Source organism: Scophthalmus maximus, chromosome 20, assembly GCF_022379125.1.
Source record: "Scophthalmus maximus strain ysfricsl-2021 chromosome 20, ASM2237912v1, whole genome shotgun sequence".
NCBI lineage: Eukaryota > Metazoa > Chordata > Actinopteri > Pleuronectiformes > Scophthalmidae > Scophthalmus > Scophthalmus maximus.
The window spans coordinates 3,038,984-3,052,172 of record NC_061534.1 but is presented as its reverse complement, the minus strand read 5'-3'; the positions used below and the strand labels follow the sequence as shown (position 1 = coordinate 3,052,172).

Here is a 13,189-nt window from a genome sequence, read left to right as displayed (position 1 = left end):
GCCTACACTGGTAGTTTATTGGATAGATGATAGTGTTCACTGTGGCATGTACGCCTATATTAAGATTATAATTCAGAGATTGGTCAGAGATTATGAGAATATGGACAGCTGTTGTTGTTGTTGTTTTTTGCAATCTTTACCAAATTGTGAAGGAACCGATATGAAAATCAGTGCCTGGCATGGGAGACAACATAAGGAAACGCTTCAGTGCGATATTTCGAAGCTCCTTCAAAATAACTCATTATCATAACTTCTGCTAAATTTAGACACTGTCAGGACAAAACAAATAGACTTTAAGAAAAGGCTTTAATGTACAAAAAAAGAGTAGATCTCTGGTGGAAACTTCATGTGTTACTTTGCATGTCTAATTTGCATTTTTTTGTTTTTAAAGCTGCAGCCATTCACATGCAAATGCTGGACGAAGAACAACAGCCAGTCCTGCAGCTCTGATGTCCAGCAGGCTGCGGTCATGGAGATTTTTTTTCTCCCTCCCCATCTCTGTTAGATTAACAAGGAAATGATTTGAAAAAACTGTTGCTCCACCCCAACTATGTAACTAACTAACTAACTGACTGAATATAAATGAGCTCAAGCCATGTTTCCCCAGTGAAGACATTTTTCGCTCCATGGCACCAGTAGCCTAGGAGCTGGTTCCCTCCACTGACTGGAGGGGGGGGGGGGGGCACTCAGAGGCTCGGGCTCATAGAGGAGATTCATAAATCCAGTGTCAGACTTCTTGCCTCCTCAAGTGAAATGTAAAACAGGAGGCGGCAGGTGAAAGCGTGAACCACACGCGCGCAGAGGAGGGCGCTGCGTAATTGCGCGGCGCGACCAGTGACACGCCGTGACCCGTTGACACTCGGTGCGCACATTTCCACCGGACGCGGAGAATAAAGCGAGCTTTCGAGCCTCTCTCCTCTCCTCCACTTCATGGCTCAGCAGCGCGCCGCTCGTCCCGTCGTGCCCATCGCGCTGCTGCTGTTCGGACTCGCCGCGGTGCTGCTGCTCACGGTGCCCACGGAGGATGTGCAGGAGGCGCCGGGGTTCGCGGTAAGGTCCCGTCCCAGCCCGGCCCGTGGCCTTGGGGGGGGGGGGGGGGGGGGGGGGGGTACGGTACACGGTACACCTATTTTTGGACTTGTGCTCGGCTGTCAACGTGCCAAGTTGTCCGGGTGTGAAACCAAAGCTGTGCAGTGCAGGGTGACAGGACAGGGAGGCACCAGGTGAAACATACAACTGACTGCTGAGTGCAGCTCTGAATGGGATTAAAGTCACGCTGGCAGTCAAATTATTCCTTGGTAGAAGTTAAACTGAGCCAGATTTGGACGAAAAAATAGTTTACACGTGATCATTCTTGAGTATTTCATTGATTGTGAATAAAAATTTTGCGTAAGACCTCCTCAATATGGAAATATAATAATTTAGATGATTTAGAAATAACAAGAACACAGACCAGTTTGATTTACAGTAGACATGTTTTACTCTATTTAATAAATCTTTTGTATATATGAAATAAGATGTTAGATAGATGGATAGATGGATAGATGGAAAGATAGATAGATAGGTACTTCCTGGGAAATTCTGGTGTTACAGCAGCAGGTATCAGACAAAGCACCTAACAGAAAATACAATATATACAAAAATCAAATGTTAAAAAAATATACCAAATTGGAAAAAATATAGAGAAAAAGGAAAATAGAAAACAGAATGTGTCACTGGTTCTTCTTATCCTCTACTGTTTCTGTAAATGTCCCAGATTTAATATGTAAATACAAGTTGGGTATTTGGTCCAAATGTCAGGTATTGCTCTGCCACGTTCACAATGAGACAAGACTTTGTGGCATGTATTCAGGTGACATCATGACAGATTGTTATACATAATATTCAAGACTGCGCTGTGAACAGCAGTGTTGTTTTGGCACTCGGAGCAGACCGACTACAGCAACTCCTGTTCCCTGTGCGCTCCCCGTTTTTGTGTTGCCCGCCCAATAACCAATGGTTCCTTTATTAAAAATGTTTTTGTACACTGTAGCTGCCCTTTCACTCACTAACAATGTGGTTTAGTCACAACAAAAGCACACAAAAGACTTGTTCTTACATTTTGCAGGGAGACAGGACTTTTGGGCAGTTCCCATGGTGTGTGTCAAATGAAAGGACAAAACACATCATTAGAGCGGCTTTGCTGTGCTTTTTGGCAATTGTTAGAGTTGGAGTCCTCACAGCCGAGTGCACGGCAGTAATCAGAGAATATTACCAGAAGTATAATAAGGGAAAAACGTCCATATGTTACCGTTCACCTGTTGTGCAAATGCCGCAGGTTCCCGGTGTCTGTTTGCAAATGACTTATTGTGCATGTGTTGTGTATCTATGTCTGCACACTGTGTGTGTGTGTGTGTGTGTGTGTGTGTGGTCCCTCTCCTTTGATTCGTCAGTCACATGCCTCTTCTTGCATTGGCTAAATTCATTCATTCTGCATATTCTCAATCCAGGTTTCTTTGAATGAATGAATTCATTCTGCATATTCTGAATCTAGGTTTCTGTGTTTTGCCGTGATTTGTTATTCTGGATTGTCCTGACAGTGGAAGCACTGCCGGGACAACGGGTCTTAATCACAGAGAGTAGAACCCTGGCAATAAAGTGGGAAAGGGTTTCCTAAACCCGGAGAGTCAGTCAGCGCTAGTCTCGGCTGTTTAAGAGAAAGCGCTTCCTCCTCGTGCTTGAGATTAAATGGTGGCGAATCAAAATTTCAGGATGTAAAACTGTCATTTCAGTTTGATATATTAATATTGATATTTTAAGTTCCTCATGCGGTAACGAATTGTTTTGACAGAGACTGCATCTCTGCACAGGATGCACCAGAAGGTTCACTTTGTGAGTGCATGTCAATCTACAGCCGCACTAAGGCCCAGATATACTTGCTTTTTTAAAAGTATGTATAAGTCTAAACGTATGCCTTTTTATAAGGCGGCTAACATTTATTTTATTGCATACTTGGACTTGCATGCTTGTGTCTGATCTGCTCTGTATTTCTGAGTATAACAGATGATTAACACAGATTCAGTAGCACGTGGAAAACTGCAAGCGTGTGGTTTTAATGTTAGTTAACCTTTGAGGCCCGTCCCCCCTCCCCTGCCAGCAAACACCTTCCAGATGCCCAAAGTCAGGTCAAACTGCCAAGATCCTAAATGTCTTTCATGTTCTTCAAGCCCTGTTAACTGGAAATGGTTCACCGTCTCTGTTCTCAAACCCCCCTTCGCTATTCGTTAATTTTTGTCTTTGCCTCTTATCTGTAGTACGGGATCGTCCTGGATGCTGGATCGTCGCACACAGCGTTGTACATATACAAGTGGCCGGCAGACAAGCAGAATGGCACAGGGGTGGTCACCCAGCACAGCGAATGTCATGTTAAGGGTAAGTTTTTACCACCAAAAACCAAACCGATTTTCTTTTCTATTTGAGAGGTGACTTTTATAAACTTGCTTCCTCTCGGAGGAAAACAGCTGTAGTCAGCTCAACTGAACTCTTCCTCTGTTCATTTTAAAGGAGAGAAATTCTGCTTTTTTAGTTTTTCCCTTTCCTCCGAGTGTGTTATTATTATTTTTTTTGTCTATATAGAAGTTATGCAAATTTAAGATGCCTGTGGTAAAGGGAACTCCTCTCCCCGACGGAAAACACTGATCCTGAAGCTCCTGAAACGGCTCGTCAGTCGTCCGGTCGATACCTCGGTAAGATGGTGACGTCACCATATTATGGACGTGTACAAAGACGTCTAGCAGCTATTCTGACACGCCCCCAACAAAGCCGGGTAAAGCGAGAGAACTTCCTGCACGTGCTGGCAGCAGTTGACCAGTCACAACAGGGTGGTGCCAGCTGGCCAATCAGAGCAGACTGGGCTTCATCGAGAGGGAGGGGCCTTAAAGAGACAGGAGCTAAAAACCAAGTGTTTGAGACAGAGGCTGGAAAGAGGAGCTGCAGGAATGTGACAGTCTGAGGAAACTGATGTGTTTACTGATTATTAGAGCATGTGAACCATCTCAAGTAATAACCCAGATTCAAATTATGGACCTGAATATGAGCATAATATGTCTCCTTTAAAGTCAGTATTAGTTTTTATAGGAGGAAAAGGAGCCACAAGTCTGGACTTTTAAATCATTTGTGGGTGCATCTGTGTTTGATTGTATTCATAGCCCAGGGCACAGGCTGCTGTATCTGCCTGCATCCTTTCCTGGAACACACGCAGTTCCTAGGAGATACAACAGTTGAATCATTCCCTGGAAACCTACTCCTCATGAAGTCACACACAGCTGAACTTTAACAAAGAGTCGAGTTCGAACATGTACTCGTTCCAATTGATCTGGACGCGACTCAAACCACCTAATGCATGAGTTAATGATCACATAAGCACGCGTGGCCTGCAGCCAGGCGAGGCCACAGAAGAAAGCTCAGACACTGCTTCTCAGATGCTCCATTTTTATTTATTAGCTTTAATAACAGACATTCATCACAGCAAGAAGGTTCTGGGTTCAGCCCTGCAATACGCTGCCAGTCGGTCCAGAGTGAACCTCGCCTCTCGCCCCCAATGTCAGTCTGATTTGGCCGCAGCCCTCGGACAAGGACAAGAGCGGAATAGATAATGAACGGAGGGATGCTCGTGTTGAAGTTCGAATGCTTAATAAAAAGGGACGGCTCCAGTAATTGAAGAGCCAATTTTGTGAGTGCTGTTCACACGCACCAATCTTGAGTCCGACATGCGAGTCGTCATTAGAACTGACAAGGTAAATAATCGAATTATGATCGAGGTCGTTAAATTGATTTGGTGCTATATTAAAATTGCACAGGACATATTTTTAACCCTCACATGATCAACTCTGCAATTATACAATGTTTTTAGTTGTCTAACGAATACGTGCAAGTTGTAAACATGGGAATCTTTCCCGTTCCCTTTAATCCTCTGATTGGGACATCATAGCAGGGACACATAACTTGCTCCATACGTTCTCAGGAATTAGTAGGATGGTGATCTGCAACGAATACCTTTTTTCCTGTGAATGAGTTGTGTTGCAACATCACACTCACAAAGCGAACCTTTGTCTCAGGCTATCGGGAACGAGCACTGAGTCAGTGTGCCACTCCTTCCCTGTGGAAACACCTTTATGTTTCTTGAAATATATTCACGATTGGACATGAAGGTAATGCTGAGGCTTGGATGATTCGTGATTTTAAAAGAGAATGTAAATCCCCTAGTTGGATGCCTGAGAATAAGAATTTTGAATCAGGCCAATAAAGTCCACCAAGATTCCATCGATATTTGAGTTTTTCTTTTCTCAGATCTCTTCCTGTTACCAATCTAAAACCAGGGATGTTTGGTAAGAGTAAGTAGGGAGTTATGCTCTTAAAAGAAAATTGAGCAAAGAAAAGCAAGGTTTCCTTTACGTTGACATCGTCATCACATTTCTACTCTGTGATCGGTGTGATTTTTTTGTTGTTGGTTACATCCCTTTATCTTCTGTGCTGTCCGTCGCTCTCCCAGGCGGAGGCATCTCCAGCTACGCCGGCCAGCAGGGGGCGGCGGGGCGGAGCTTAGAGGCGTGTCTGGACCAGGCGGTGGAGGACGTCCCCAAAGAAAGACACCGGCTCACCCCTGTGTACCTGGGAGCCACAGCTGGCATGAGGCTTCTGCAGTGAGTCCGTCTGTCAGTCAGTCTGTGTTATTAGACCGTGTCCGTGTTTATCCTGACTTTTTCTTTGGCACCATTCACCTTTACTCCAGTTCTGCGAAACGAGGCCTGCCCTGAGTGTTTCCTATCATCTGGTAGTAAGGCTAAGTGTTATAATCCAAAGTGCTCTTTTTAAACAGTTTGCACTGTTTACGTCAAAAAGTCCAATTGGATAAAGCCTTTGGGAGATTGTATCTTCAGCACCGGACGAGTCCACGTGGAACTGTTGTCTGTCTCTTTGTGCGTCTTGCTCTGCTGACAAACATGCGCAGCTGATTTTCCTGGCGTCTGTGAAATTTTCAAAGGAAGATCTGGGGTCAGTTTGTAGTTTATAGAGGTCAGGGGTCAAACCTGAAGCTTGAGGGCAATCAAATAGCGAGATAGTGAGCAAGGCGTTAAAAGAGCTGCTCATATTTGATCATCAGCGTCTTATTAAATGTCCATAAGAGTCATAAGTGTTTTTTCTTCTACCAACCAGGATCTCCAGCCCGGAGCAGGCGGTCCAGATTCTCCAGGAAGTGGGCCACAAAATCCAGTCCTACCCTTTCAACTACCAGGATGCGACCGTACTGAGTGGTCAAGAGGAAGGGGCGTACGGCTGGGTCACCGTCAACTACCTCTTAGAGAACTTCATAAAGGTACCGGCGCTTGTACGAAGTGTGTTTTTTTAATCAACTGGGATTTTGAAACATCTCCCAGTGTTTTCGTCTAAATCGACCGCGGCGGTGTTGTTTGTCTTCCAGTACGGTTTCGTGGGCCGCTGGCTCAGCGCCGGCCGACCCACGGTGGGAGCGCTGGATTTCGGCGGGGCGTCCACGCAGATCACCTTTGCGACTCGGGAGGAGGTGGAGGACGAACACGACCTGATGAAGCTGCGTCTCTACGACCACGAGTACTCTTTGTACACACACAGCTTCCTGTGCTACGGGCGAGACCAGCTCCTCAAGAGACTTCTGGCTCACGTGGTAAAGGTGAATGTGACATCATTAAAGAAAATATATTTCATTATGTAATTTGTTTCATATGCAATTTGTAGATATAGATTTTTGATATTTTTTATAGTGTTTGTAACATAAAACATGATAAAATTGACGTTAACTATTGGGCTGATGTCAGAACAAATTGCAAGAAAAATAATGTATTAATAATAATGTATTAATAATAAATCTGTAATGAAGTTGCTGTTAGTGTTCAAACACCGACCACATTGACATGTGAGAGTTTTGAAAAATTTACAGCAAAGTATTTTATAAAATGAAAAAATTGATAAGGAGCCATTCAATTTTATATTACATAATTTTTAATAACATATTTACTCAGCATGACATTTTACAGTTGAATAAATATAAACTTGGTGCTGCTCCCTGGTGGACAAAGTAAGAAACACAGTTTGACTTTTTTTTTTTTACTGTAGGTTCATGTTATTTATAGACCAACATATTCAGCCGCACTGATATAACGATGATAAACTAAAATCTAACTGTAGAACCATCAGCCGTTTCATTACACGAGCACATGGTTCGACTGTAAATGTGCATTTTAGAAAATAGATATAGCAATTTCCTCTCTGTGTCTGTGCCTCTCAGTCTCAGGGTTACCCGGAGTCGGTCGATCACCCCTGCTATCCCGCGGGCCACAGTCGGACTCTGAAGGTCAGCAGTATATTCAACTCTCCGTGTACAACAGAGTACACGCCGAGCTCCTACGACCCCCAGGCGTCGCTGACGGTGCGAGGCAGCGGACACTACGAACGCTGCGTGGGCAACGTGTCCGAGATCTTCTCCTTCGCCGGCTGCTCCTTCTCCCGGTGCTCCTTCGACGGGGTCTCCCAGCCGAATGTCACCGGCAGCTTCATGGTGAGAAAGGATGGAGGAACCGTGTGGATTTATGACGATGATGTCGAGACCTGACTCGACCGTCTGTGTGCTTCAGCAGAAATCCCAGATCCGCCAGTTCAGGCCACTTTGAGGACAGAATGGTTCATTTCAGTAATTTCTCTACCTTGTAAATCAAAGATGTGTTTATTCACACATTCAATCCAAAATATAATCTTTGAAATATTTTAGGCCAAGTTGGTACTTTTAGTAAAAAAAAAGGTATGTACGGTTGCAGAGTTTATATACAAATTACATTTTGATTCGTATTATAATTTTTATTTTATCCCATGACCCTTAAAGGATAAAGCGATACAGATCATGGATGGATTTTATTTTATTATTCAATATTATTACTATATTGTATCATTTATATTATGCTATTGAATTTTATATTATATTATTTACATATGTTTATATTATTATTATTATATGATATTGTATTTATTATCATATGCAAAGTATGTACATATTCCGAGAACATGTAGTAAAGTGCAATTTAGCTTGAATGTTGTTTTTTCGGACATGTCGTGTTGGAAAAGTAGAAAGTCTCCAAAAATGTTAATGTTTGGTATATTGGAGTAAAGTAATTCATGTAACTAACATATTGTTGCTGTGTATTTACAAACACTGAAGTCTGATTTTCATATTTGACCTTCTCCATCTGTGTTATCAGGCGTTCTCTGCTTTCTACTACACTCACTCGTTCCTGCAGCGAATCACCGGCGTCACGGTGAACACGCCTTCACAGCTGGACGAGGCCGCCGAGGCAGTGTGCAGGATGAGTTTCAATCAAGTAATCGTCTAAATCCCTAATTTATGCTCTTCTTGTTCATAATATCTCACTTGTCATATGAATTTTCTTTTTAAGTTGATTGGCTCGTAAGAATTTAGAAGAAATTCGCTCTCAAAGTGTCTTAAAAATATGATTATATATAAATATTCAACCTAACAGTTTATATACATACTTATTCAAATGTAAATTGAATTCATCTTTTCATGTTTGTCTTGTTTAAATAAACTGACTATGACTAAACACTGAACTATTATTATTTTTCAATATTTATTGTATTCAAACACATTTTTGGGGGTTTCGTTCCAGATGTTGCTTCTCGCTCCGGAGCAAAAGGTGCGTCTGCCCGACTACTGCGCCTCCTCTGTGTTTGTCAAGGTCCTCATGTTGAGAGGCTACGGCTTCGACGAGACCTCCTTTCCGCGCATTTCCTTCCAGAAAAAGGTGAGAACAGCCTCATTTGCACAAACAACAACACACACACATTCTCCCCTCACGTGCAGCACTGATTTGCTGCTGCTCCCCGCAGGCAGGGGACGCCTCGGTGGGCTGGGCCCTGGGCTACATGCTGAGTCTGAGCAATCTGCTGCCCGCGGAGAGCGTGGGGCTGAGGAAGGCGCTGAGCGTGGGCACGTGGGGGACGCTCCTCTTCCTCTGCGCCCTGCTCCTCGCTGCAGTGCTGCTCTTCGTCTCCCGGCAAGCATGTGGCGGGAAGAAGAAAGGAGGCAGTGAAAGCACCATCTAGATATTGTGCGGTCAGAAAGGGGAGCGGCGCAGTTGTGCAGTTTTGTTTGTTCTTGCTCTTTACTCCAACCCGCTGGGTGTGAAATGAAACTGGGACCCTGAACAAAGAGGTTGCACCGTGGGTTTTTTTTCATTTCATATCCAAAATGCTGGAGTGAAGAGGCAACGCAATAAAAAAATGTGACCAAATATTCTCTGACTGCCCTGGAGGTTCAACAACACAACACTCTCCTCCTGGTGGCACTGGCTCGTCAGGGGAGGTCTGAATGTATATTTGTATTCTGAAGAAGTCAAACCAACTTTTGTCCGTATGGAATGTGAAAAATTCCAGCTTTTCTTTTTTTAATAGAAAATATGGTGTACTCTGAAGCACTGTTACAGTAAACTAAAGCACACTGTGGAGATTACTACCAGTTTATTTAATAAGGAATCACTATTTGTATTATTTTTGTTTTCATTCACATTCAGCTTTGTTTGCTGAGTTTAACAGAATTTTTTTTTTTACAGATGTGGTGAAAAGCAGGTGCATATTATAGACATTTGTTGACAGACACAGACTCCAGTCTCTTGGCACATTGAAGCTTTTTTTTATCACAAGCAAATTATAAAAACTTGTGACACACGGACCAGATCAATAACTAGTTTAACCACTTCTCAGGAAAAGCTTTGTTTAGTCAGTAATTGTGATATTAATGACGGAAATATAAAGAATGTTTTCGAAGTACAGGTTCATATCTGATAGAATAGGCCTCTTGATACACATCAAAATAATGTTTACACTTTTTTTTACAGTAATGCAGAATTCAGTCATGTCAATAACTTAAGACACTGTAAATCTAACAATGTGCACAAAGTGACTGCACGGAGAGAAAAACCAGACCAACGTGGTTAAAGTTGGCGCAGCCTACTGTGACAGTAAATGTAACATTTTCATATCATATTAATATTAGTATATAATAAATTTTGCATTGTCTTGACATTACACTGCTCTTTGATTTTAATTTTTTTGTTGTTTGTGCTTGTCCAAGAAGCAAACTGTATTTTGGATCCCCGCCCATTATCGGTCTCTCTGAACTACAACTGCCATGATGCTTTGCTTTCCGGATGTACACTCAGTATTCCGATTACTTCCGGTATAATCGCGTTTATGAAAATCAGTATCTTTGGGTCAGAAAATTAATTAAAATAACATTGTGGGAGATATCGAAGGACAATTATTTATAAATAGCCTTCATAAGAGAGCAGTTTATGGTCACGTTAATATTACTCTATTATTTTGAAGATAGTGACTGGAAACAACCAGGGTTATGTGATAACTGTAAAACGGAGGAATCAGTGGAGCATATAGTTTTACACTTCCATAAATAAACACAAGAGCAAGAACATAGAGAGGGGAATATGGAGACTTGGAGTCAAAGAGATTACTTTAAAAATTGTATTTTAGATTGGGATAAAAAAAAGTCTGTTCCATTATTTGAAGTAGACAGGACTTATGCAAATAATTTAATTCATTTATTTATTCATTCAATAGCTACATTTTTATTTATTTAATTTTGTTTGTTTTGGGTAGAAAACTGTCTGGCTCACATGCCGACGGTAGGTGGCGGTAATGCACCATAACGCTGGTTGCCACCCGCCAAAAAAAAAGGAAAAAGAAGAACAAAATAGTTACCGGAAGGGTTTTTTTTGATACCGGAAATGTTATAGTTGATGCCGGAAGTGTTTAATGGCGGCAGTCGTGTTGCCCTCTCTCGTGTTTATTAGTTCTCGTTTCTCCTCTTGTTCGTAACCGAGCCGCCGAAGCTGTTCGTGTTTCCTCGGAGGCAGAAACGGAGCTCGCTGAGAAGATACTCGTGTTCTGTTTGTGTGTCGGTTTGTCAGTAGCTTGGCCGCCGACAGGTCTAGAGATGTGCACCCAGACGAAGGCCGCCGCGCTGATGATGAACATACCGCCGGCGGACATCGACCCGTCCGGCGTGTTCAAGTACGTCCTGATCCGGGTGCACAGCCGGGAGGAGGGCGACGACGACGCGGGGGTCGACATCGTCCGAGGATACGGCTGGGCCGAGTACCACGGTGGGTTAGGGCCGAGGGAAACGCACTGTGTCGGGTTGGGGGCGGGGCCTGTAGGCCGGTCCTCATCGATGTAAACACTGTAGAAACGTCTCTCTGAATATTCAGTCACTTCCTGTCTTCAAAATGTCGAATTAGCATCTTAAAACTGTTTCAGTGGAGGATTCCCTTATAACTTTGGACCATCTAGTGTGTTTTATAAATGTATCTAACATATTATGCTTTACATGGTGTCCTGAAATATATATATATATATATATATATATATATATATATATATATATATATATATATATATATATGGTTATGTTATGGTGCAGTGTCCCCAATAAGAGGAAATGCCAAAAAAGCACTCCAGCTTTAACATAAACAATAATTATATAGGATAATTACTGTACATGATTACTTGTATGCATTTAATACTGCCCTAAAAACAAATATATATCCGAAGTGGAAAGGAACTATAAATGTATTATGAAGGCAAATGTATTTGTACATCACATACACAGAGATGATTTAATGTGCTTTACAGGAATACAAGAAACATTAAAACACCTTTTAAAAAATGTGATTATAAACCGTGTAATAGCACAAATTATAAAACTGTATTTAGAATTAAGTGAATAATAAGTGAGTGCATCTGGGGAAAGAGCAGTTTTTAACTTCTTTATAAGGCAACAAATGATGGTTTGGGGCAGATATTCATTCCCAGATGGTTCCAGCAGGGAGCAGCATAGTCGCTAAAATAGTGTGTTATAGAACTGTATTGATTTCACATTCATATATTTCCCAAGCACATAACATATAAGTGGATTAAGTCATAAGTTGATTACAGAAAAATAAATACTGTCTTAAATCCATGTCACAGCTGTTCTTATTGATTTTAATGATGCCAAAAATGGTTGTGCAGGAAACCTAAATAAGTGATACTGAACAATACTGTGTTATAGATAACATATAGAGATTAAACATATTTCATCTTTCATATCCCCCTAATCGTAGCCGACATCTATGACAAGGTTTCGGAGGAGCTGGAGAAGGGTGGCCATCTGGACTGCGAGTGTATCGGCGGAGGGAGGATCAAACACGAACCCCAGGACAAGAAGATCCACGTCTACGGTTACTCCATGGTGAGAGAGTCACGCAGGGAGGAACTTGAGATCATTTCGACAATGACTGTACATACAGTGAATGTGATAAATGTGGATTGTTTTCTAGCTCAAATCAAACTTTGTTTTTGTTCTTTTAATTCCAGGGCTTCGGGCGAGCGAACCACGCAGTGACTACTGAGAAACTAAAGGTTCGGTATCCGGACTACGAGGTGACCTGGAGCAACGACGGATACTGAGCCGAGACGAAACCTCTGCCGGACGCCGTTTCTCCTGGACTGACATGGCACTTGACTGTAGCCCCCTCGTGAGGTGGAGGAAACATGAACGTGATCCCACCTCGATTCGAGGTTGTAGCGTGTCACTGAACAAGCTCATTATCGGCCTCCTTGTCGGCTGAAGGCAGCGCCACTTAAAGGGGCAGTAAGTGATTTTGGAGAAAGATTGTTTGTTGTTGATTTGTTGACTGCACGCTGGTCGGGGCTCGAACCCGCAGCCTCGGGTATGTGAGACCGACGCTCTAACCACGAGGCCAAAACTCCCTGAGTCGTAGCGTCTGTTGCCAGCACGTCTCTAAAGGTGGCGGGGAGTGATGTTTACAAAATGCACACAGTGTTGTGAGGTGAGGTCCGCACAGATCTTTTTCCGGTGCACACACAGAACCGGCAGCAAGCGGACTGGGAGGAAACCTTCGCAGAATTTTACAAAAAAAGTGTATTGGATTAAAATCGCTTACTGCCCCTTTAACAGGTGTTCCCCCGTGTATCAATAAACTATTTTCGATTCTGATTTCAGTGTGAGGCATGTGAGGTATTTTACCACTTGTTCTTTTGAAGGTCGCATCAGGGGGTGGAGCTAATCCAAGCTGACATTGCGACG

At 42.7% G+C, this 13,189-nt stretch overlaps 2 protein-coding genes across 2 annotated transcripts; both read left to right on the top strand.

Annotated features, from left to right (window-relative positions):
- Window positions 1-589: 589 nt before the first annotated feature.
- On the top strand, window positions 590-10,110 carry entpd2b (ectonucleoside triphosphate diphosphohydrolase 2b). Its single transcript, XM_035607951.2, has 9 exons — window positions 590-1,050; window positions 3,294-3,411; window positions 5,531-5,681; window positions 6,196-6,355; window positions 6,461-6,688; window positions 7,304-7,573; window positions 8,268-8,387; window positions 8,694-8,828; window positions 8,914-10,110. Exons 1-9 carry the CDS (start codon window positions 931-933, stop codon window positions 9,127-9,129), a joined length of 1,518 nt encoding a protein of 505 aa, XP_035463844.1. The 5' UTR covers window positions 590-930; the 3' UTR covers window positions 9,130-10,110.
- Window positions 10,111-10,817: 707 nt separating this feature from the next.
- On the top strand, window positions 10,818-13,099 carry phpt1 (phosphohistidine phosphatase 1). The gene is made up of 3 exons (XM_035607957.2): window positions 10,818-11,204; window positions 12,204-12,331; window positions 12,457-13,099. Exons 1-3 carry the CDS (start codon window positions 11,036-11,038, stop codon window positions 12,547-12,549), a joined length of 390 nt encoding a protein of 129 aa, XP_035463850.1. The 5' UTR covers window positions 10,818-11,035; the 3' UTR covers window positions 12,550-13,099.
- Window positions 13,100-13,189: the final 90 nt, after the last annotated feature.

Bases quoted from the DNA above. Each gene is read 5' to 3' on its own strand.
- phpt1 (XM_035607957.2), top strand. From the start codon at position 11,036: ATGTGCACCCAGACGAAGGCCGCCGCGCTGATGATGAACATACCGCCG. The intron at 11,205-12,203 runs GTGGGTTAGGGC...CCCTAATCGTAG, and splicing joins CGGCTGGGCCGAGTACCACG to CCGACATCTATGACAAGGTT. The intron at 12,332-12,456 runs GTGAGAGAGTCA...TTTTAATTCCAG, and splicing joins ACGTCTACGGTTACTCCATG to GGCTTCGGGCGAGCGAACCA.
- entpd2b (XM_035607951.2), top strand. From the start codon at position 931: ATGGCTCAGCAGCGCGCCGCTCGTCCCGTCGTGCCCATCGCGCTGCTG. The intron at 6,689-7,303 runs GTGAATGTGACA...TGTGCCTCTCAG, and splicing joins TTCTGGCTCACGTGGTAAAG to TCTCAGGGTTACCCGGAGTC. The intron at 8,829-8,913 runs GTGAGAACAGCC...TGCTCCCCGCAG, and splicing joins GCATTTCCTTCCAGAAAAAG to GCAGGGGACGCCTCGGTGGG.